Genomic DNA, 26,375 nt, shown 5'->3' with positions numbered 1-26,375 from the left:
GTTTCGAACCCACCCACTATGTCACAGAAGCTGCCCACAGAGACCCGGCAACACCTACTGCATCTCAGCCGTCTGTTCGCTGGCTTCACGCTCCGTTGCTTCCCGATTGGCTTCTTTTCATCCGTTGCCCTATCTTAACCAATAGTCTGGTCCGTAGCTAAACAATCCGCCTCCTCCCACTTGTCACCAAATCTGCTGGAGCCCAAGAAGTGTTGAGTGATGCAAGAGGATGGGTGAAGGGGTTCGAGTTAGTGTGAAAATGGGCTTGGATTAAGAAGCGGGTTCACCCCCATTTCTTTTTAAAGAGGTTGTTTGGTTAACCCCAAAACAGCTGCCGTCCTGCACACCCTACCGCCCCGTTTCTCCCTCTTTCACGTTTGCTTTTCTCTCATTCTCTCCCAGCCTGCATCTTAATCCTTTTTTGAAGTCCTAAGTGCTAGGCAAATCCATTGAGTGCTGCGTATAATGGCTTTTAAGGGAGCGTGTTTAGATGTGGCCCAGCCCCATGGCTTATGAACCGCGGATGGTGTAATGGATTTTTTCTCCTCTCTCTCTGCAGCACTAAATCCAATGTATTGTTCCTCATTATCATTTAAATAAGTCTCCCTTTCAACTCTGAATGTGGCAATGTGAATGAACCGGGGCATTGTAAGGCTAACTCTACAAATTTTTGGCCTCCTGGTGAGCCTCACTCGCTCTTCTTCGTACGTTACGCCTCCTCGCTTTTCTGTGAGGGAAAAAAAGAGAGGTTCTGGAAAAGTATTTGGATCCTGCAGTGCCGCCTTTCCGGGTTTTCTCAAGACCACTTCTCTAATTGCCACAGTGGGAGTTTGTGCTGAGTGTGAGAGAGAACAGAGGAACTGATGAGGGTTAAACCCCTGTAGCAGGTGTGTGTGTGTGTGTGACTGACTCCTGCGCAAGGACAAAATTGGTCTTGCGGAAAAGTCACCCCCTGAGACAGAAGCAGAAATTGCCAATCGCACAGAGGAAAGAGGCAAAAGAGGGGGGAAATGATAGGAGGTAGAGCAGGAGAGATTTGGAGATTGGTATTCAGGCCTAGTCTGTGGTGCTGGGATGTGGACGGTGCCTTCTAGTCTTACTAGAAAAGTCTGGAACAGGCTGCAATATATATATACACTCCCCGGCCAATTTATTAGGTACACCTGTCCAACTGCTCGTTAACACTTAATTTCTAAGCAGCCAATCACATGGCGGCAACTCAGTGCATTTAGGCATGTAGACATGGTCAAGACAATCTCCTGCAGTTCAAACCGAGCATCAGTATGGGGAAGAAAGTTGATTTGAGTGACTTTGAACGTGGCATGATTGTTGGTGCCAGAAGGGCTGGTCTGAGTATTTCAGAAACTGCTAATCTACTGGGATTTTCACGCACAACCATCTCTAGGGTTTACAGAGAATGGTCCGAAAAAGAAAAAACATCCAGTGAGCGGCAGTTCTGTGGGCGGAAATGCCTTGTTGATGCCAGAGGTCAGAGGAGAATGGCCAGACTGGTTCGAGCTGATAGAAGGGCAACAGTGACTGAAATAACCACTCGTTACAACCGAGGTATGCAGCAAAGCATTTGTGAAGCCACAACACGCACAACCTTGAGGCGGATGGGCTACAACAGCAGAAGACTCCACCGGGTACCACTCATCTCCACTACAAATAGGAAAAAGAGGCTACAATTTGCAAGAGCTCACCAAAATTGAACAGTTGAAGACTGGAAAAATGTTGCCTGGTCTGATGAGTCTCGATTTCTGTTGAGACATTCAGATGTTAGAGTCAGAATTTGGCGTAAACAGAATGAGAACATGGAACCATCATGCCTTGTTACCACTGTGCAGGCTGGTGGTGGTGGTGTAATGGTGTGGGGGATGTTTTCCTGGCACACTTTAGGCCCCTTAGTGCCAATTGGGCATCGTTTAAATGCCACGGCCTACCTGAGCATTGTTTCTGACCATGTCCATCCCTTTATGGCCACCATGTACCCATCCTCTGATGGCTACTTCCACCATGTCACAAAGCTCTAATCATTTCAAATTGGTTTCTTGAACATGACAATGAGTTCACTGTACTAAAATGGCCTCCACAGTCACCAGATCTCAACCCAATAGAGCATCTTTGGGATGTGGTGGAACGGGAGATTCGCATCATGGATGTGCAGCCGACAAATCTGCGGCAACTGTGTGATGCCATCATGTCAATATGGACCAAACTCCCTGAGGAATGCTTCCAGCACCTTGTTGAATCTATGCCACGAAGAATTGAGGCAGTTCTGAAGGCAAAAGGGGGTCCAACCCGTTACTAGCATGGGGTACCTAATAAAGTGGCCGGTGAGTGTATATATATATTGTAGTGCCTTCCAGTAAGTCACTTCGGACGCCTCAGGGGTTTCAATAGATTGTTCGTTTTATTCCAGCATAGTATTTGATTCTCTCGATAAATAAACCAACAAGTAAATAAATTGAAAACCATATGCCTGCTGGCGTCCATGCATTTCCAACGTCCAAAACACAAAACACTGTTCAACCAGAATCCTCCTTTGTCTGCCTTAATGCCACTAATTGGCACAGGTGTGCAAATTTAACTCCTTCTGTTCCAAGGCCTTCCAATAATATAAATATGTATATATATATAAATGTATATGTCAGAAATATATAAATGTACATATATATATATATGCGGGCCTAAAGTTACCATTCACCAAATGTGAGTAAAAATCGATGTGGCGAGTATATTAAACCATGTTAATCGCCACTTGGCTGGTAACATTTTTAAGAATTTTAACAATGAAATATTGTGAGTACGTGAAGAAACATTAACTAAAAAGATTATTGAATGTCTTTCAAAGAATTGATGCCACAAACTTTGTCAAACCCAGTGAATAGTTTATTTTGGATGAACTAATTTATAAGGATTAGATGGTTTTCTTTCCAAGTAACTTTGTAAAGATAGCTGTGGGTTAGCGTAAGGCAGTGGTCTGTGGTTAGTCTAGCTGTCTGGCAGTGATGGTAGAGCAACATTAGAAAGTTAGCAACTGTCATAAACTTTACCTGCAATGTAATCTGCAACCTTTGAGATTCTGAACTTTTAAACTACTGATGTTAACGATCTATAGTTTTCAGGACATTCATGCTGCGTTCAAGAGGTGTGTAGATTGTTTAGATTGTTGAATTATTTCCCTTGTTTGACATGCCGGAGTCTTAAACTACCTTCAGCACTCAATGTAACTTCTAGTTGTTGATGACTCTTTCAGACAGCCCTGAACTGTTTGAAAGGCCCGTATATGAATCTTAATCTGACAAGGAATCTGTCAGAGAAAAAATAAAATGCTTTCGTTCCCCCTCATTTGCTATAAACAGACAAGGGCTGATGCAACAGCATGGAAAATTGATGCAAATGCTGGGTGTCTTGGGTCTGATCTGAAATGTCATTTCCTTTATGATGACAATCTATGACACATTTCTTGAAAATGATGTAACCTGGTGTGCAAGAATCATCTGACTGCTCTTTATTGCTGAGTTAATGCCAGAATGTTTACTTGAATGCAGAGTACACAACTGAACGACTTAAATGTTGAAAAATGTTTTTTTGTAAAATCTTTTTTATTACTATGAGCTATTATTGCTCAAGAGTTAGGGGTTTGTTCAGGGATTAAGTATCACATTAAACTGCTTGTGCTACATGAAAGATGATGAAACCAGTGATGAAATCATGTGACTTTTTCTGAAGAGAAGTGTTCCATTATGCCATTACCAGGTAAAAAAGTATATTTAGGTGGGTCTAAGCCATCTTCAGACCAAATTAGTAAGCAACCACCTAGAACCCCCTAGCAACCAGCTTTATAAACCTAGCAACACTCTTGCGACTAGCTATATCACCCTAGCAACCACATAGAAACATCCTAGCAACCAAAATACCTTAGCGATCACATGGCAAGCCACTGAAAACCTTAGTAACTGCATACATTTTTTTTTTGTCTGAAAATGTAAAAAATCTTTGTCAACTTGTCAATCTTTTCTATCGCAATCTTTTTTTCTTTTCTTTTTTTTTGATAAACTGCTAAAAGCTCATTCTGCTAAGATAATCCCAAGGTCTTGCTGAAAAGAAAAGGCCTTGGGAGACCAGACGGCTAATTTGTCCAGGGCTGTATTGTGCTCGAGTCATATGAGTCATGTGTTCTAGCAAATCTTGAAGAGAGAGAAAGAGGGAGAGGGAGAGGGAGAGGGGGAGGAATAAGGAGTGTCATTAGGAGAACGAGAGAAACGAAGGGTGGGAAAAAGGTTAATGTGAATATTGATATTAAAGTGCTAGAACTTTATCATGTCTCTGTCATCTCATAGTATCCCTCAAAGGTCAACGTTGTTCTCTCTTTCTTTGTCTCTCTCTCTCTCTCTTTCTCTCCCCCAGAGCTCCACTCACTCTCTGTCAGGACGAGGGTACTCGGTAAGTGACATTTTCACGCTCTGCGGCTTTACGGCAGAATTACAGTATCCTCTCCTCCCGTTTATGGCCCCGGCAGCGGATATTTTAATTATGTTAAACAGAGAAATGGTCAAATCATGATATTAGGGACATCACTCTTGGGTGACTGACTGATTAAATGGTAAAAGGTGTCCCGTTGCACCTTGGGTAAATGAGCCTTTCTTTAAATTTATGGCTATTTTATTTTCAGTGCTTGGGTAGTTTAAAGTGTCACTGACGATGTCTTGTTCTACAGTCGGCTGTGGTCATTGGTTAAAGCTTGTCTGAAAGCCATTGATAGAATTTGATTAGGTTTTATTTGGTTTCCATTGAGACATGAGTACAACTCGTATGCTTCTGGTTACACAAGCTTGATTTTCACAGTGTTGTCGCAAGGGCCGCCATAGTGGGCATTAATGCTAATATACTGGCCTATAGAGTTGGTTCTGGTTAACCTATTTCAAGGCAGAGCAACCGTTTGATAAGATTCTTGCTCCGCGTATTTGTTAAACTGTCAACATATTTACAGCTAGCTACCTGGCATTTGTAGATAGTCTGCCCCCAGGAGTACTTAGGTTTGCTACCACCAGTAACATGAAATCATGTACAACTGGACGCCATACTAGCAATTGAATTGCAGAATTGTGTAGAGCAGGGGTTTTCAAACTGAGGCCTGCAAACTGGTGCTAAGGGGTCCACAGAAATTCTTAAATCACAATGATTTTTTTTATTCACATTTGGTAATAGTAATATTTAATACAAATAATGAGATTAATTGTTCGTTATTATTTTATTATTGCATATATTTTTATATATATACTCATTGTAAATGTTTTTTTATTAGAGATGCACTGATATATCGGCTAATAATCGGTATCATAAAATCTTTTATTTTTTCTATCGGCCAATTAAGCTTTTATCAATCAAAAGAGGGAAAATGTGTTCAGACTGCAACTCATACTGGGTGTGAAGAAAATCTTATCTTATTTACTGTTAATTATATTTGTATACTTGAATAAATTTATCATAAAGACAAGCATTTATGAAAACGACCTTATGTGCAACCGAGTTGCATACAAACATTTCAGTTTTTATTTGAGAGTAATTATTATATCATAAAATAAATACCAGTTGAATATAATAGCTCTGTTGTTCATTTTAACCTCTAATATTATAGTAATGTACCAAATGAGAGGGTATCCTGTATAGTTTGCAGCATTATTTGGGAGAGTCCCCCCCCCCCCCCCTTAAGAAAATCAAAATATCTGCATCGACAGATATCATTGTGAAAAATTGGCTATCGGCAGATAAATTTAGTATCGGTGAATCTCTAGTTTTTATACATGAAAAAAATAGAGCTGCTTTATGTATTTTCACATTTGGGGGCCCTTGGTATCAAAAAGTTTTAAAACCCCTGGTTGAGAGTGTTTTTCTGGTCTTAGAAGGTACACATTTTTTAATAGAATTAGCTTAGAGGAGATTAACTATCCCCAAGATCTTTATTTTTTGCTTCATTAGAACAGTTTTATGCATTCATAAGATTTCCATAATGATTGTATTGTGTGTGGGAACATTCAAATTATCAATATGTGAAGAGTTATGCACGGACAGGCGTTTTATTAGGTACGTGAATCCCATTTTACAAACATAGGCTCATAATCTTCTTTTTAAAACATACTTTCCCACCTTTTATTCTTAGATAAATACATTACACAGAGAAATAACAAAACCCTGAAATAAACTGTTTTTTATTCCTTGTATATTGTGGTCTTATGGATGAAAATAAGCTTTGGAAATTGCAGGGATTCATTGATTTACTGTTCTCATTCTAAAGATAATCATATTCTCTATAAATATATTCCCTGTACTTCTTTATGCGAAAGTGCAGTATACACTTGACACTGGAGCTGAGAGAAAAAAAAGAAAGAAAAAGTGTTGTATACCCTTGTGAAATATTCAAAAGCAGCAGTGCATTTTATATGCTAAATTTCCGCAGGCATGTCAAGCAACATGTCACAGGATCGCTATTTATGCATGACAAAGCTCACTTTTCATCAGATGTTCAAATGTTTGTTTGTATGTACATACACACACACACACATATACAGACACATAAAAGCTGACATTACCTGTCACCTAAGAATGTCAGGTAACGACTGCCGCCAGGTTATTTATTTCATATGTTTTGTCAGTATGAAGAGACGAGAGTTTAAAGTTTTCAGGACTCATTCTGTCATGCAGTCAGCACTCAACCTCTTTTATTTTTTGTCCATTTGCAAAGGGAAATAGATAATTTTCTAGAATTTCTAGCTGTTAGAAGGGTCAGCATCATTACTCCAATCTTCAGTGTCACATGATCCAAAACATTTGTACTCTCACTTTTATATTATTTAATGCATCCTTGCTGAAGAGAATTAATTTATTTTATAGAATAGATGAAAACTTACTGACCCCAAATATATACACTCACCGGCCACTTTATTAGGTACACCTGTCCAACTGCTCGTTAACACTTAATTTCTAAGCAGCCAATCACATGGCGGCAACTCAGTGCATTTAGGCATGTAGACATGGTCAAGACAATCTCCTGCAGTTCAAACCGAGCATCAGTATGGGGAAGAAAGTTGATTTGAGTGACTTTGAACGTGGCATGATTGTTGGTGCCAGAAGGGCTGGTCTGAGTATTTCAGAAACTGCTAATCTACTGGGATTTTCACGCACAACCGTCTCTAGGGTTTACAGAGAATGGTCCGAAAAAGAAAAAACATCCAGTGAGCGGCAGTTCTGTGGGCGGAAATGCCTTGTTGATGCCAGAGGTCAGAGGAGAATGGCCAGACTGGTTCGAGCTGATAGAAGGGCAACAGTGACTGAAATAACCACTCGTTACAACCGAGGTATGCAGCAAAGCATTTGTGAAGCCACAACACGCACAACCTTGAGGCGGATGGGCTACAACAGCAGAAGACTCCACCGGGTACCACTCATCTCCACTACAAATAGGAAAAAGAGGCTACAATTTGCAAGAGCTCACCAAAATTGAACAGTTGAAGACTGGAAAAATGTTGCCTGGTCTGATGAGTCTCGATTTCTGTTGAGACATTCAGATGTTAGAGTCAGAATTTGGCGTAAACAGAATGAGAACATGGAACCATCATGCCTTGTTACCACTGTGCAGGCTGGTGGTGGTGGTGTAATGGTGTGGGGGATGTTTTCCTGGCACACTTTAGGCCCCTTAGTGCCAATTGGGCATCGTTTAAATGCCACGGCCTACCTGAGCATTGTTTCTGACCATGTCCATCCCTTTATGGCCACCATGTACCCATCCTCTGATGGCTACTTCCACCATGTCACAAAGCTCTAATCATTTCAAATTGGTTTCTTGAACATGACAATGAGTTCACTGTACTAAAATGGCCTCCACAGTCACCAGATCTCAACCCAATAGAGCATCTTTGGGATGTGGTGGAACGGGAGATTCGCATCATGGATGTGCAGCCGACAAATCTGCGGCAACTGTGTGATGCCATCATGTCAATATGGACCAAACTCCCTGAGGAATGCTTCCAGCACCTTGTTGAATCTATGCCACGAAGAATTGAGGCAGTTCTGAAGGCAAAAGGGGGTCCAACCCGTTACTAGCATGGGGTACCTAATAAAGTGGCCGGTGAGTGTATATATATATATATATAATGTATGTTTGTATATATATATATATGTTTTGAATCCCTAGACAGCTGCTTATATTCTCTGTATTGATATTATTGGTTGTTGTTTTCTACTACTGTAAGTTTGAGTTTAGTACTTATAAAAACAGCTTTCTGATGCAATATTGACTGCAATGAAATCAGCTCAATTTCATTTAGCATGATGAAGACCTTCACCAGAGTAAAATGTTAGTTTAATTATTTTTTCATGATTTATCTCCTCTAGACAGCAGGAGACTCAATCTTAGTCTTGTCATGATTTTTATTTTATTTTTTCTCAGTGAAAAGTAGAGCATGTTAAACTCACGTTGCCTTATGGCGACATTCCGGCATGGCAATGAAAAGAAAAAAAGAAAACCTCTCTATAAAAGGCCCGTAAGCCTCGACTGTCATTTCGGTTTAGGCAGAGAAAATGTGACCGAAGAGCAACGAACCTTGTCCTCCTCTTTACATGATGTTGTGAGTGAGATAAAAGAGAAAAAAACAGAGAGGGAAGTGCAGAAAGGAAAGAAAAGGGCAGAATATGGCAGGGTGTTTCACTTTGACACTAGTTCCATCAAATCTGGTTATGTGTAGTCAGGCCCTTTGGCCCTTCGCTCTGTGTGTGTGTGTGTGTGTGTGTGTACTCATGAGATTAACAAAGAACCAAGTGCTCCAGGCACAAGTTTGTGTGTGTGTGTGTACTTGTTTATGTGCATGAGTCTCTTATCTTCCAGAATTCAAGGCACAGTGTTACGGTCAGGGGCCCCTGGGGCCACTTCGACACTTCACGTTGTGTTGGTAATCATCTGCTAGGAGTGAAAGTGCTAAAGGCTAACACATTGAGAGAGGGAGAGATATGTCAAGAGAATGATGGAGGGAGATGCTTCCCTCCGGTTGGATAAGTGGGCCACCACCTGGAAAGTTGTGAGTTCAGCTCCCAGTGGTTGCAGATTATTCAAGCCTAGTTATAAACGGATAGTTTTGACTCTGAATTTGGTTTGCATGAACCATATTAAATCCATTGATAGATGTATACCTGTGAACGCGTGTTCCATGTTTTTTTTTTTTTTTTACATTGTTTAGCAATTGCTGCATTCAAGTCATGTGTCGGAATCTTTGGATTTATGAGTTGAACGCACATGATTTGTAATTACCATTTGTAATCTTCGGATTTTCTTCGGATTTATGGCAGAAACAAATCGTTTTTTGATTGATGCAAGTTGTAATTCTGATCATGGACTTAACCATTTAGTTTGTATGCATTTTGTGTACTGATGATGAAGAATTACAGTAAGCTATTCGTTTTTGTTCTACTCATGATTTATGAGCTGATAGATGTGTGCAACCCAACTACATTTCACATCATTCTCTGTGGCAGCATGAGAATGATAAAATACATCAAGCATTGTTTAGACAACTTGCATGTTTTGCTCATTTTTTTGCAGTAATGCTAAAAAGCCATATTTTTCAGTAAGTGAATATAAATATAAATTTGCCAATTGTGTACATGTTGTTTTCAACCAAGATTATTCCGATATATTGTATTTTTCATACGACGATATATGTTTTACAGTTTATGCAATTTCAATTTTATTCTATACTTATGTTACCAGAAATATTAAAACACAACAATGTTCAATTTATTCTTTTCATTAATCATAACTAAGTATTAATACAAATAATAACAGTGATGGTGAAATATAATAAAAGACAACAATGTTCAATTCATTATTTTCATTATAATTATTATTGTTAGTAGCAGCAGTAGTAGTAGTATGAATAACAATAATAATTTATTGAACTTTTGCCATATACTGTCATGCTGCCTGAGATCATCTCTTGTCTTTGGTAAAAGCACTAATGTACAGCATCAAGTGGCTTATCTCTTTATTTTACTACCTCTCTCTAGCTTGTTTTGAACAGGTGCTCTGTAGACATCCCGACCCCTCATTCCATCTGAAAATTGATGCGTGCTGCTGTTCACATAAGATTAGAGCCAGTGTCATTCTTGTGTCTTGCACAAAACGACTGCAAATATTGCCGGTACTTAACTATGACATACAACAATATGTGCTTAGGGAGCACCTGCATGATTATCATGAATCAAGGACTCCTGACACAGATATGAACCTAAATGACAAATAAAGATGGCCTCCATCATCTTGTCATGGATCAAACGCCTCCATTCGGCAACATACGCCCACCGGTGTTCGGATCACAGCACCTGCGGGCTGTAACACCACCTACGTGGAGAACGTGGGGAAGCAGCGCAACCTTGGGCAAAGCACTATCTGGTTTCTGATGTGACTGATTCTATCAGCATGAAATATTCTTTTTGGAGTTGTTTGATGTGTTGGTACTGATTAGAGAGAGGGTAATGTGTTTTGAATCAGAGGAATACAGAATTTTAGTCTTGAATTTGTTACAAACAGACCAGACAAAAGTAAAGCAAAAAGGCCATGCTTTGATTTTTACCACGATGAGGGGACATTGTTGTACATTTAGATGCATTAATTTACACTTTTTGCATGTTTAATTGATCACGCACACTCAATCCACAAGTTTTTTTTTTTTTTACAAATATTTGTTACTGTCAAGCAGTTTTTTGTACTGTTAACACACTACAATTAATAAAAGTCTAGGAATATTAAGTTTAATAATATATTAGACTTTTAATAATATGAAGATAAGAATAATATAATTTGATATAGCATTATATAACATAATATAATTACTATACAAATCAGGGGTGTAACAACACAGATGTCATGATTCGGTACATACCTCAGTTTTGGAGTTCGATACAACAGGAAAAAGTAATGTTGGCATCTGTCAACTGTAGCTATCTTGTACCGGATTAATGTGTTTTTTTTATTTAGTTATTTTACTTTGACTTTGGATTGCATTGTTCTCTTTAAAAAAACCCTGCTTTTTTTGCTAGCATAACTACAGTATGTTTGGTTATATTATTGTTTGCATTTTATTATTTGAATCTAGCAATAAAAAAAAAATATATATATATATATATATATATATATTTTTTTTTTTTTTTTTTTTTTTTTCACCTGTAAGAACAGACCTGCGAGCATGGAACCCATTTTTGGGTTGTGAACAACTGGTTTAGAGATATTTTCTCCATGTCAGCCCTCTGGTGCATAAGAACAAGATGTGCTGGGGTTATATATTGATGCTCTGACAATATCCTGCACTTTGTATGTGTGTGTGTGTGTTTGTTTGTTTGAGGGGTGTGTTTCTGGGTGAAAGCCATATTTGTTTATCGCTGTGTGCGGCCCGCTGCATAGCCCGGTTCTGTTTCTCCCCTCTCACCGGGGAAACTGGGCTGTTGCTGCTAGCAACAGATAAAAAGTGCTGTTAACCTCAGCAGGGTTTCAACACATCAGTCACTCAGGGAGATAAAGGTAGAAGCTTCGAGGCCTCACACACACACACACACACACACACACACACACACACACACACACACACACACACACACACACACACACACACACACACAAAGAGGCTTTTGGTCCCTTCATGGGAGCTGAGATGAAACACACACTTGCATAGTCCAGTAGCTAAACATAAAGGCGGTTCTGAGATGTAGCGACTCAATGGAAACAAAAATATTTTTCACAGTCCGTGCGACGTACTGTTAAAGCAGTGGTGAAGGCTTTTCTCTTTGAATAGTGATGAATGGTAACTTAATTTTCACCTTGGATTGCTTTTCTTTTCCACTGGAGATGGACCCTCTTTTCTGTCTCGCACACATTGCGGTCGGCTTAAAAGTGGGAGAATGGAAAGGAAATGTGAGCGTAGTTCAGATGTTGGGAATTAGCTGCTAATTGCTTTTCCTGTTTAAGCTTTTTGCTCTTAATGCTGTTTAGTCTTTAATTATTCATGGCTGTGTGGTCCGGCATGCTTTCTGAATTAAGCTTTACAAATGAAAATATGCCTGCAATGATTGTCCCAAGGCCTAACTTATTATGCAACTCACGGATGGAAGTTAATACATATTCGAACGCTTGTTTCTTCAGCTCGTTTCAAAACAACTTAGGCTTTCCATTATGACATTATGAATTAATATATTATTTAGAAGGAATGTTGAAAAACATATCTGTAGTTTTGTTCAAATCCAGCCTGTATTTAAGTCTCGGCAGACTTTGTAAGAATGTGACCCTCTTCACCTTTCTTTCATAGTATTAGTATTAATATTGTGTATTGTCTGTTGCTTTTCATTCCTTCATTTTTTATGGTGCTTGCCAAAGCAAGCATCAGCATTACTATTGTATTATAGAGATTTCAACAAACTCCTACATTTACATTACATTTGGCAGCAGATTTAAGTCAAAGTGACTTAGTTTATCCAAGGTTTACATTTATCCGTCTGGGTTTTCCTTGGGGATCGAACTTATGAACTTGGTGTTGCTGCACAATGCTCTACCAGTTGAGATATTCTGTCGTATGATGAAATGGAAGAAAAAGCCTTATGTCCTTACAATAAAGGGAGTTGAGCCATATAAAGGTCAGAATATGTTTTTAACCCTTTCATCACCAACATGGCCAAGTCACTCCCACCTAGACTCGAGTCAATAAAACTCATATAAAAAGCTAGCTAGATATCTCAGTAACAGCTTTACAGTTAATTAGGTTAATTGAAAGTTAAAACTGTCTTGAATTTATTTAAGTAAATGTTTTATATATGTACTACAGTTTAAAAGTTTTCAATCATGTTTTTGAAATAAGTCTCTTATGCTCGCCAACGCTGCATTTGTTTAATCAGAAATACATTAAAAGGTGGAAAAAATAAATGCTACTCTTTTGAACTTTCTAGTCATCAAAGTATCTTGAAATGTTTTTTTATCACGGTTTCCACAAAAATATTAAGCAGCACAACTGTTTTCGACATTGCTAATATATTTTAATATTTATTAAATATATATTTTTTTATATTAATAAACGCCAAGTGTAAGAATATTTCACATTATTATTAATAAAATATAATATCAGTATTGTGAAATGCAATTACGGTTTAATTGTTATATTAAAATATATTATCAATGTTGAAAACCGTTGTGCTGCTTAATATTTTTTTGTGGGATTTGTGATACCGAAATCGTTTGTAATATTATAAATGTCTTTACTGTAATAACTATTGATCACTTTAATGCATCCTTGCTGAATAAAAGTATTAATTACTTAAAACAAAATTTTACATTAAAAAATAGTAAAAGTTTAGGTTTATGTTTAGTAGAGAGTAGAGAAGGCTTGAAAGCCACATTACTATCTTGCTTGATTTTTAATACTATTCATACTGTAGTAATAATGTCCTTGTCTGTCATTTTCTAATTTAAAATGTCCATTTATGTATCAGTGATATAATTGGCCACTTTAACAATATTCATTAAAACAAAGCAGTGTATTTTTTTTTTAATTGCCTACAAATTGTTCGTTGGGACGTCCTGCCCTCTCACATTCTCTCGTGTCTTTGTAGCTCTGTACAAACAGTGACGAATGTAAATTGCTGTGCTAAGTTATATGTGCTATTGCTCAATCAGGCTTTAATTACATGTTGCCTCCGCCTCAAAAACCATTTAACAGAGACTTGAATGCCTTAATGAGGAGCGTAATGAACACTCAGGATGTTTGGTTGTTCGCTTGCATAGCACTGGCATTTTTATAGACCGTCATAAAATACCATTTGCATCAGCAAATTACAATGGCTCGATTATTATTATCCAAAGACGACCTGATCATAAATTAAACCTCCAATTACAAACATCTATCTGTTGGGAGAGAAAATGAACGGTGTGTTTTTTATTCACTCTGAGAGAGAGATGAGGGATGCCAAGCACCTTTGTAGATTATTCTCGGTGGAGGCATTTATTCAGTTTATTGTTTGGCTGCTAGCTCAGTCTCCCGACTGAAACGGGAAGCTACATTAAAAGCTCATTAAGGCCTGTGCGCTGAGCAACTGAGGGAGTGTCCACTCTGCTCCAAAACTGGACTTGCTTTTTTTTTTTGCATATAGAGATGGTTTTAGTAGATAACAGAGAGATTATCAGGACATCCACAGAAGTCTTCCCATCTAGATAATGTTTGGTGTTTTCTCATATAGTGGAGAGTGGGGTACGATGTGTTAACAATGTTTGTTTGCTTGTTTGTTTATTTATTTAATAATAATAATGATTACAATATTCATTTATTTAAATTAAATTAATTAAAATACATTAAAATTTATTAGGGTACAATGTGTCTGTTAAGCTAGCTATTTATTTATTTAAAGCTACAGTCCGTAGCTTTTTTTGGGGGGTTAAAAATTATCTAAAATACATATTTGAGAAAATACATAACCAGCCAGTGTTCAAAACTATCTGCTTGCCGTAGCTCGATTCAAAACGGTAAGCTTGTAATAATGTTTTTAACTCCAGTGGTACTGGTGGATTTCCGCGGGAGATTCGAGCATGTCTTTGCGTCATTACGTCACATCTGTACACATAAAGAAGAGTCTCGGCTAGTCGGCTATGTTGCGTGTGAGGATTTTGGAGGTGGAGATTTATAGCCTTTTCTCACAGCACTTGATAAAATTAAACTTATCAATTTGATGGTTGATCCAGAAAGGTTCAAACGACAATCACCAGTGACAACAGATTCACCCGCTGTAAAATGCAAAAGACTTAGTTCGGACTTCGGAGTGGCTACAGAAAAAAAAGAGACTGCAACCGGGCCCATGCGAAAACAAGGATACATATCGGAAGCACATTACATGTAGTCATGCAATGCTGACGTTGTTAACATTAACAATTGGAGAACAAAGTATAATTTGCACGGTTTTGCGTGATAAGTGATTTTTAGATTTTATCAGCGGAATTTACTGCAATGTCAGAACCAGAACAAAAGTGGATGTTTCTTACTTGTTCTGGTGATATTTTCCGGTAAAAATTATTATGTTGGTCATACTTCCAAAAAGAATAATCTGTGATTCTGAATGCCAGTATCCACACCGGCGCTGTGACTGACAGCCTCACACTCTCCTCAAACATTGTGTTCATCTGCGCTGTGCGGTGTCGAAGTACAATTCACACAAAGTTGATAATTCCGCGAATAACTGCAATTGCAAATTTCGAACAGAGATGGAGACAAAGAGGAAAAACTGCGGACTGCAGTAATAATAATAATGTATTTATTTCTGGTATGATTTGTCCATTTATTTATTTAATTTAATTTTTAATAACAATAATAACAGTATCACTGATTTGTTTTAATAATAAAATATTTACTAATCATTTATTTATTGGGGTACAACGTGTCTCTTAATCTAGCTAACTGTTATTTATTTATTTATTTATTTTATAATGATAATAATGTATCTGGTATGATGTCCATTTATTTATTTATTATTGGGGTACAATGTGTCTCTTAATATAGCTAACTGTTATTTATTTTAAATATTTTTATAATAATAATAATTCTTAAAATATGGCAGTTTGATTTTATGAACATTTTAAGCATGGGCGTAGGTTTGGTCTCAGCTTTGGTGGGGACATCCCATCTGACCCCCCCCCCCCCCCCTTCCAATTAATACCGGAATAATCTCAAAAATGCACTCTCAAAAAATAAAAACCTGAGACTGTAATGCTGAACAACCAAACATTTTATTTAACATAAATTATTATGTATCTATCTTCTATTCTATATCAAATTCTATTGATATATTCTATCCTTAAAAAAAAAGCAAGTTTAACCCTCCTACCAGATATTGTTATTTGGATATTATCAAACAAATAATGATTCAATATATTTGAATAACCAACAGTGTTTACTTTTGCCTTTTTAACATTGCCAATATGTTTTTCCAGACATGTGTCTAGCAAGTAGGCTACACTCACAAATACAATATATAAACAGAATGTAGAAACGAAAAATGTCTCAGATGATCCACTGTTTATGTCTGCAAGATTCTAAGTTAAGGTAGGCTAATTAACATTCAGTGACTTGCTAATGTCTATCATGATAGCGCGACTTCTATGAGTCTATCCGTGCTGCACACCCCGAATTAATGCTCCTAACCTTGAAAGATTGCAGAAGCTAGGTTTAACAGTAACAATATCCTGGGTAACCAGGATCACCAGTTAATACTATTTTCCACAGTAGAATCTGCATTTGAAAGCATGGTCAGTCACTACTACTGCTAGTTATTTGTGTGGCTAGTTATTTTTGCCTACTTTCACTCTGCTTTATGAAAAAGCTTCGTATGTCCCCTTTCTTCTTCTTGGGTGACATAGCTGATCTACTACAAAGTACAAAAAGGGGCAAAAAACGGAATATTAAAATGTTTTACCCTGGCCTTTGTATATGCATGGATATGTGCATGCAGAGAGACAGCCCTGGGAACTTACCGTCGGCGTCGTCACGCGCGCGCACACACACACACACACACACACACACACACACCACCCGCTCGCTGCCAGTGAGTGCAAGCACAAAAAGTAGTCCCGGCCCGCGCGTGTAGCCTGCCTGTCAGATACCCCGCCGCCAATCAAATTGCGGCGTATCTTGTACTGTCGTCGTCCTGGCCGTTGGAATCGATCCAAATAGCAGCGCAAATATCAAAATAGCAGTTCAAAGGAGCTTGCTAAATATTGGTGGGGACAAATTTGTCATCTCAAAATATTGATTGGGACTAGTACCTAGCGTCCCCCCCTAAACCTACGCCCTTGATTTTAAGTGTACATAAGCTAAATAAGTCTTGAATGAGATTAGAATGTTTCTAGTTATTATTATAATTTTAAGTAAAATATACATTTTTCGTAATGATTCAACATTGCGATTTACGAACAGTTTACATTTATTGTGAGGTAAGTTGTCACTGGGCCACTTTATTTTTGAGAAATCATATCTCTATGGCGCTGAATTATTGTTAGTTTTATCTTTTCCTAGAGGAAAGCTGAAGTGGCACAGCTTGCCCCACTCTCCTCTAGAGTCTCCACACAGGTTTGTGTGATGCTTTGTAAATACTGTAGTACAGATTCAGACCGGTCTCTTGATGTGAAATGGGTGGAGAGTTGAATTGGAAGTGAAGTATAACTGGCTCTCAGCAGTCCTTTTCATTTTCACACCTCTTCTCGACACCCATCCTCCTATTCTCTCCTTTCCCCTCGTCCTCTCCTCCTCTTCCTCCTCGTCCCCCTGTGTTCAGTTGCACCGTGGTGTGATTACACAGGAAAGGGAGCTCTATAAATCATGTGGATTTATAGCGCTCCAGTTAATAACGCAGCTGTGGGCGTATAACATGGTTCTCTCAGGTGTCTTAAACGCCCGGAACACGTCAGCTCTCTGGCCACCCCACTGGGAATCACAGCACATTAAAGCTGGCTCATTATCAGAGCTGAACCACCATTTAACATTGAACTCCCTTATCATTTTAACATTGACTCAACCTCATACATTAGTCGGGATATGGGCAGACAAAGAACAAAATAGCCATAGGGTTCAGTATTTAAAAAAGCAGTCTGTGTTCAATTAACTGAAATTACCTAAATGTGTGCAACATATTAGAGGAACCCAAGCCATGTCTTAGAGCAATAGTTCTCAACCCAAGAGCCTCGGCAAACTTCCACGTAGGAAACACAGTATGACTTACAGTATTATCATGTAATTATATGAAGAAAAAACTAAATTAAAATACCAAAATGTTTTTTATACTACTACCTACTTATTATTTATTTATTTCAATAATAATAATAATAATAGTGTATGCAGATATTTATTTGGTATAAGATGTGTCCCTTAATATTGCAAACTGGTTTTTATTTTTATTTTTTTTATTTTTTTATTTAATAGGACTATTACTACTACTACTACTAATAATAATAATACTAATAATAAAATATGTATTTATTTATTTGGAATATGATGTGTCCTTTATTATAGCACACTTATTAATTAATTAATTTATCTATTTATTGTATTAATAGTATTATTACTACTACTACTACTACTACTACTAATAATAATAATAATAATAAAATATGTATTTATATGGAGTCCTTTAATCTAGCAAACTATTATTTATTTTTTATTTATCAATAAATAAATTATTATTATTATTATTGTGTATTTATGGGTGGCCTTTTTGATTCTTGAAGTCAAAAAGGTTGAGAATATGGCATCTGAGGGTGAATTTGAACTGAAGGTGGGCTCTTTTTACTTGCGCTAGTACACAACCACTTAAACATCCAACCAACAACATCGGATACCTCAGCAACATCCTGACAACCATTTGGAAACCTATAGCATCATTATGTTGAGGGTGAGCACCACTGAATTGTTCTTTAGAAAATGTTTTTAAAAAAAGATAAAACCTATGCAATAAAGTGCAAAGATGCACTTATTTCGTTTACGTTCCATGTTCCTTTACGGCATCTCTGTTCTTTTCTTATGATCTCGGGCTGCTAGTTCTTGACACAATCTCAGAGGAAATACCTGTGCTGCTGTCTGAGTTGTGTTTCAGCCTGAGACCCATCGCCAAATCTCAGCATGAGGGGCGGAACAAAAGCTTTCTCTGAACAAAACTGCTTCAGGCATTGAACAGACCTCCTCTACTGTGAGACAAAAGACCCGCAGGCCTTACAGAACCCTGAGAGCCTCCCTGCCACCCAAACAAAGGCAGAAATTAAGCAGCGCTCGGAGCGATACGGCTCTTACACACAAGCTAAAATGTTTCTTTTATAGCTCTAGTGGGTTTCAACATGGCGTCTCTCCTAAGGGCGAGAAGAGAGCTCTGCATCTTGCCTTTTGTCAGGGCTACAGGGAGGGAAGTTGAGTTTCATCATCCTTTTTTTCTTTTCTCCCTTTCCTCACTACCTGAGATTTTAACACCTCCTATAACACTTTCTGTGTTAGTTTTATTAAGAACGCTGAGGGCTTAGGTTTATATCCTTCTGAAGGTGTAATAATGATTTTCCACCCTTTGCTACTTAGTAGTTCTATTTAATTATTAGCCTTAAAGCAGTGGTTGGTCACGACTTTTCTGTTCTGATAGAAAGTACAATGCTAAATGTGAATAATAAAATGCCGCTAATCACATAATAATACTTATTTAGCATATCAAAATAAGTAGGAGGAAATGTTTTCCATGGACAGTATTTTGATTTGGACGTCAAAGGCAGTGCGTTATATTTTATATTGTAGGCAGGCATAGTTTTTAAGATTTACTATTCTAAAATGTGGAAAATATTTAAACTACCGTTGAAATGTTTGGGGTCAGTATAAATGTTTAAATGTAAATTAATACTTTTATTTTGCAAAGACACATATTGTTTAAAAGTGACAGTAAAGTAATTTATAATGTTATAAAATATTTAAAATAAATGCTGTTCTTTTTAACTTTAAAAAAACTATTTTAACAACTATTTTCATAATTGATGATAATAATAATACTAATAATACGAATTAGAAGAAATTGAATAGAATGATTTCTGAACTGAAGACTGGAATGAGGATGAATCTCTGCCTTCAAAGAAAAAAATGCATTTTAAAATATATTAAAATAGAAAACAGTTATTTTGAAGGACAGTTGCTTCCTTTTCACAACCTTAGTTTCACTATGTGTCATGCGTGAGGTGTGTAAGATCACACTCTCCCCACTCAGGCGTTAAAGGTAGCAGCCACCAAGAAATGTATGCACTGGCCGCTCTAATTGAGCTCGAGCGCGACATGGAAAAAAGACAGAAACGGAAAGTGAGAGAAAGAAAAGATTAAATACAAGCAGAACTTTTTTGTGGTTTTAACACTAGCACTATTCAGTCTCACCTCACCTTCTCTGTGGCTTTGCATCAGGCTAACAGTTGCACCCCACCAGGTACAACCCAGATTTCCTGTAGCAAAGCGAGCATGTTTATCTGCTCTTTGGCGTCTCCACACAAACTCAAATAACACCTTCTATGCTCGTACTAACCCTTAGTTTCAAGCTCCTCTGTCATCTCCACCCTCTGGTCAGCAGGAGGACTGGCATGTCCCAGACCGGTCTCTGCTACGTGCCTTCTTCCATGCCCGTTAGATCTCTTAGATTGTGAAGGCGTTTGAGTGTTTACGGAAAAGGAGCTTATCATGTCCTCATGTTGAATGGTTACATAGACTCGTCCCCAAAGCAGACCAGTTACAGACTTAAGGTTTTGTCGTTTGTTTTGAGCAGTAGTTAGTAGTTAAATATTGTGTAAGTGATTTAAACTTACCATTAGCTTGTATAGACTCAACAAATTATCATTGCGTAAATAGTATTATGAATTTCAGAACGTTTCAGTATCGGGTTTGTTCCCTTTTCCGCTTGCATGATAGATTTGAGAATGATCCAATCAAAATTTTGTGCTTCAATGGAAGTAAGATCATTTGACGGTCTGTGCAATGGAGTTCACACACTAAAAAAAGAAAAGAAAAAAGTTACATTTTCTGGTAAAAAATACGGGCATCTGTGGTTGCCAGAAATTTACAGTAAAAAATACAGAAGCAACTTTTTAGGTTACTTACAGTAAAAACTATTTCATTAACTGATATAATGTTGATATACCAACCTATACTAATATCGGTTTTGTACCTTTGTAATAAACTGATAAACTGCCAAAAAGAAGTGTGCAAAGTCACATGATGAATCCTAGCTCATCACAAGCAGCTTTCCCACAAGCTGAGAAGGTAAAATACTAATATGGTGCAGTCATTCACACAAATGCTAAACACCATCATTGTAACACACATGACATTTAAAAAAATGCAATAAACATTAATTTAACAACATTAGATGTAACATAAAACACTAATGTACATAACTTATTAGAAAAGAAACTAAGAAGAAACAGTTATTTCAACGAAAATGCATCAAATTTGACGTGTCATGCATGGAAATTTTTCACTGTAAATTATACAATGACTTGTTCGAAATTTAACAGTATTTTACTATAAAATTACATTAAACGCACGTTACCGTTAAAATCATTTTTTTCACATGGTCAGTGTCATACATTCACTTCTTTGATTACTTACCTAGAATTCTTAATCTTAAGTATTTTTAGATTAAGTATGTCTATTTTATCAGTTTTGTGTTAATACTACTTTTTTTTTTTAATTTGTCAAAATGCTAATTTATTTCTCAATAACTTTGGTTCTTGTGATTGTAACTATTTTGTTTGATTGTGACTATCTCTAGTAATTCCGTAATTTTATTTCTGGTAAGTTCTGACAGTTACTCTTTTTAATCTTTTACTCTGGCAAGAGGCTTCCAGGCCCCATCCCGCTTATATAATCATGCATAATGATCATAAAAAAAATAATCACACACACAATTTCTTCCAGAAATGTGTTCAGTTTATTTACTTCATGTCCACTTTAAATACATACGTTTTTTTTTTTTTTTTTAACCATTTAATTATTTTAATCTCCATTTTTCCATTTGCATGATTTAACAGTTAAAATGTAGATAGCAAGCTGTCCACATGGTATTTTGCAGCTCAGTGACCAGACTAACTCCCTCCTGCTATGTTATTAATACAATCTGAGGTTCCTCTCTGTGCGGAAGTGCCCTGATCATAATGAAGCCCACTATGCAGCAGGACTCCTATAGCTAAAGCTGCTCCTCTCAGAGGGAGACCCTCCATATAGAGGTTAAACCTGGCCAAAGCACTTCTTACCTGGTTTATTAACGACATTGCGGTTTCATGATTCTCGGGAGATCACCTTATCAAACGGTGCCACAAATACTACCAGACCAATTTGGAAATTGATAGTCCGTACATAACGGAGTTATTGGTCTCCAATTACTACTGGCCCAGTGTCACAGAATACCCCGGGAGGGCCACTCAGGTGTTTCGCCATGCTCTCGGAGTCAATAGCGGAGCATCTTGGCTTCGCCTCACATTCATTACACCAGCCAGATGGGCTGAGAATTAGATCTCAACTCCCCCCACAGAGAGAGATAGGTAGGAGGAGATGGGAGAAAATGGGGATGGAGAGGAAAAATAATGGTTTTTGTTTTCATTTACATTGCAAGTTATTACATTTTAATGTAACACCTCTGGGACCTGGGAGCATTAAATGGCTGTTGTTGAGTAATGGAGTCTAACTGCCAGTGAATGCGGAGGGAGAAATGAAATTAGCGAGCACAGCAATTTGGCACAGTGATTATGGCCTCCGCCGAGGCACTTCCTGGTGATTTAAGAATGCTAACATTTAAGCACGTCAGATCTCATTATTCTTCAAGGTTAAATCGAGCTCGTTCCAAGGGGATCCAACAGCAAATGGGAAATAACTTCTCTCTTTCTCTTTTTTTTTTCCTCTCCTTTGCTGCATTTTTGCATCTTTTCTGCATTTGTTTCAAGCTGAAGTGTATCATTTCTGTGTTAACGGCTGGAATTGCGAAAAGGATTGTTTTCAAACAGGTTTTGAACAAACAGATAGCCCCACCCTAAACCTACACTATTGGCTGGTAAGGATGAAAGCACATTCTTTTCTGTTTAATGTTGTTCATGTTCTTTTTTTTACATGTGAATCATAGTCCTTACCATATTTATTAAATATCTGTTTGGGTTTTATGGTTTCTGTAATCTAGTGTGAGATCTTGGAGCTTAGACTGCACTTTTCTTCCATGCACTTGCTAGCGCAGCATCTTTTGTCCTCTGTACATTGTCTGCTATACACATCTGCCTTTATCTGATTGCGCACCACAACAATGCTTTACTCTTCTTAAAGCCAAACAGAAAGTGAAAGGCCATAACAAAACAGAAGCGTTTTTTCCATTATAGTGCGTCAAATCCTTTTAAAGGTGTTTACCCACTAGGCGTTTTGTCACCCTGTTACCAAGGGGCTCAGCTGGAAGAGCGAGTCGTCGTGGGGATAATAAAGCAGTTTAGAGCGGCGAGAATGCAAATGCACTTACTGTAACTCACTGTGATCAATTCCCAGTGCCGCTCCGCCAACCAGACAGATGGTCTCTGCTTTTATCTCCATCCATTCAAGGCTGCAGAAATCAAAACAGAGCATTTGTTTTCAGAGCAGAGAGAATGTTTCTATTGTTTTCTCTAGGGAGAGTGAGGTCGAGAATTGTACTTAAGGGAATGAGACGTGTGTTTTGGTTTTTCTCGAAGTGAATACATCGTTATACAAATGTTGGCATTGTGGCAATCAGCACTTGTTAAAGCTGAGATGTGTTATGTTTTTTTTTTCAGTGTTAAAATACTTTAAAATTCTCAATATGCAGATTTTAATTTAAGTAAGCCATTGCGATTGTGGTGCTATCAAAACTTTGCTCTTTTTGAGCATTTCACCTCCCTCAATGAGGTCTGTAAGACCCGGAGAAAGCTGTTAGCATTCATCTCTATGGTAGTTGCTAGGCTAGGAACCCCTGCCATGTTTTGCTTATTTTCAATCAGTATCCGTCCTGTATCCAAAATTGAATAATTCCCTACAATATAGTTGGAGAAAAACAGTATGTGAAGAAAGTAGTATGTCAGAATTTACAGTATTCCTAAAACAGTCGCCAAAAAGTAACCGGATGACTTACTACTTTAGAGAGAGATTCTGAGATGAACATCTGATGGTCATGGGAGAGGATTTATTATATTTATTATAAGGTTTCTTAAGAGCTCTCCAAAAAAAAATATATATATGTTAACATTATTTCGATTAGAATACATGCCAACTTTTAAATATAGAAAGCTGCTTTTTGGGTCCAGGTGGTGGTGTTATGACATTTACCAGAAAACCTACCAAACAAGCCAGTCACAGCAAGTGAGTTTGAGGTGGACCATCTATTTGTCCGCCAAGTGGCATAAAGGGAGAATGTTCCTGAAACCTCTGGTCATTATTTTTGAAATTCCATTTGGTGCCATGCACTTGTCACAGAAATGGGACATTTCACCTTGAAGTGCAACATAAAAAAAAAGAATTGACTTCTCGCTATATAGTAGATCACACATCATAGCTCTCAAAACATTTCAAGTGTGTTTTACAAATACAGCTTTATTTAGTCTGACGTGGCTTAAGCAGACACCACAAACTGTGCTAGCTTCAAAACATGTGATTTTAATTCGCTATGTATGGGCAGCGCCCCTGTCAGTACATCAAACGTGTTGATAAAGACACATTGAACTGCTGTAAAGATTGCTATGCAAGCAAATCAATTGACACCCAACCATATGTTGACATTGAAATGTGAAAGATGTTGTTGTTTGGTGTTCATAATGCTTTTAAAAAGACAGTCCAGCAGACTTGTTGATAAAGACATGTTCTTCTGCCTTGACAACACAACCAAAACCATTGACACCCAGCCACATGTTGACACCGAAGTTTGAAAACCTCACAAACTTTTCAGAGTCTTCCGATGCTATAAAACTTGCTTTTTTGATGATCGGCACATCCACAATGACAACCACCAGTTAAAAGGATAGTGGACCCTAAAAATGGACATTTTGTCATTATTTTCTCACACTTGTGTTGTCAGTTAATAGATTCACAAAACTGGTCTGAATAAGTTGTTCACAACTTGCGCAGTTCTCAAGTTAAATGCTGTGCCTCTGACTCATGAATCATTTGCAGCAGTTCACAGCTCCCTGGAGGGCAAGATGATCAGTGAATAACTTCAATTTTCACACAAAGCTCTCATATGGTTTCAGAAGACTGCAGAATATTGCACACGAGTCAAATGGACTACTTTTATGGTACCAATAAAGTCGGCATGAAACAGGAATTCATCCCATCTGTTTTCTAAATGCTTGTTATTGATTTTATTGTGAACAGGGTTATTATAGTTAACTGAAATTAAAAACCATAAAACAACGTTTTCTTAACTTGAATTAAATTAACTAACTGAAATAAAATAAATATAAAAAGTCTTAAACTTGTTTTATTTTAGCTTTTTGGCAAGGCAACATTTTCGTATTTTCATTTAGTTTAACTTAATGTACAAAAATAACTTAAACTAAAATAGAAATAAAAACGACATAGACAGTAAAAAATGTATAAAAATATACAACAAATAAAAAATAATAAAAAATAATAATAAAAACCTATAATAGTATCTCAATGATACTACACTGGTTGTGAATGATTCATCCATGCATGTTTCTTTTTTTCCATCTACTTCTTTTTGACCTTAAATTTTTATCTCAACTTGATCTTCCGATGAAATTACAGACTTCTATAATTTAGTCTGCGTAAACCCCGCCCCTATCATACAATCAACTGCAAACTCATGTTCAGATCTGCCTCCATCCAATCAACAACCTATGAATTTAACCGAATTATCTATTTTACCTAACAATACAAAAAAGATCTGTTGCTACTTCAGTTACAATGTGCTTTTGCAATCGTTTGAAAGCTTTAGAGCTCCAGTTCATTCATTGTTAATGCCTGGATTAGTGACCAGCACAACATTTGTGTATTTCTCACAAATCTCATACAGGTTTGGAATGACATGAGATTGTATAATTAATCATTACATTTTTGGGGTCAACTTTCTATTTAGTGCTTCTAGATCCCCAGTGTTAACCAATGAAATGAGGTATTCAGCTGATTATTTTGAGTCAATGGTAAGATGCCTGTTGTGCACTTGTTGTTCCTCGTTAGATTTTGTATGTTATTTTTCAGCCTTCTAAAGACCCTGACTTTTTCACAGAAATGAGAATTATCAATTTAAATTCGAATTGCTTGATCACCCAAACAAAACCCCCATGTCCCTTAAAGATCTCAAATCTGTTCTGGAGTTTGCCGTGGCGAAGTCGATCCCTCTCCTCCCGTTAAAGTGTGTTATCAAGAGCAGGGTTACTGCCGCATGGCTCGTCACACTAAAGTGTCTATGACAGTACTGATGGAACTGCTCGGGCCCTGTGCGGCCAGTCAGGCTAATGCATCTGGAAGGAGGCTATGGGCATGACAGAGACAGACTGAGAACAAGAGCTTGAGAAAATATGCTAGACCAGAGGCGATGTCTCACTGCCAAGATGTCCAAGTATGTTCCTGTATCCTTATAAAAAACCTAGTAAAACTGCTTGTTAACGGGATAGTTCACCCCAAAATGAAAATGCTGTCATTTACGTTGTTTTTGGAAAACATTTACGTAAAAAAAAATTCCTTTTTTGTGTTCCACTTAAAAAATATTCATACAGGTTTGGGAGGATATGAGGGTGAGTAAAAAAGATGACAATTTTCAATTTGGGTTGAACAGTCCCTTTAACT

The 26,375-nt window shown here is 37.5% G+C and overlaps 1 protein-coding gene across 9 annotated transcripts in view; it reads left to right on the top strand.

The window, feature by feature from the left end:
- fbrsl1 (fibrosin-like 1) overlaps positions 1 to 26,375 on the top strand; it is a 333,834-nt gene that overhangs the window by 122,760 nt on the left and 184,699 nt on the right. For 8 of the 9 annotated variants that reach the window (XM_056263920.1, XM_056263912.1, XM_056263914.1 and 5 more), the window contains exon 4: positions 4,414 to 4,449. The exons of the other annotated variant lie outside the window; for it this stretch is intronic. In XM_056263920.1, coding sequence (XP_056119895.1) covers positions 4,414 to 4,449 — 36 coding nt within the window. The remainder of the gene's footprint in view (positions 1 to 4,413; positions 4,450 to 26,375) is intronic. 9 annotated transcript variants of the gene reach the window in all.

Source organism: Rhinichthys klamathensis, unplaced genomic scaffold, assembly GCF_029890125.1.
Source record: "Rhinichthys klamathensis goyatoka isolate OS25496 unplaced genomic scaffold, OSU_Roscu_1.1 h1tg000210l_1, whole genome shotgun sequence".
Taxonomy (NCBI): Eukaryota; Metazoa; Chordata; class Actinopteri; order Cypriniformes; family Leuciscidae; genus Rhinichthys; species Rhinichthys klamathensis.
The sequence above is the reverse complement of the archived record's forward strand: the minus strand, read 5'-3'. Positions and strand labels throughout refer to the sequence as shown.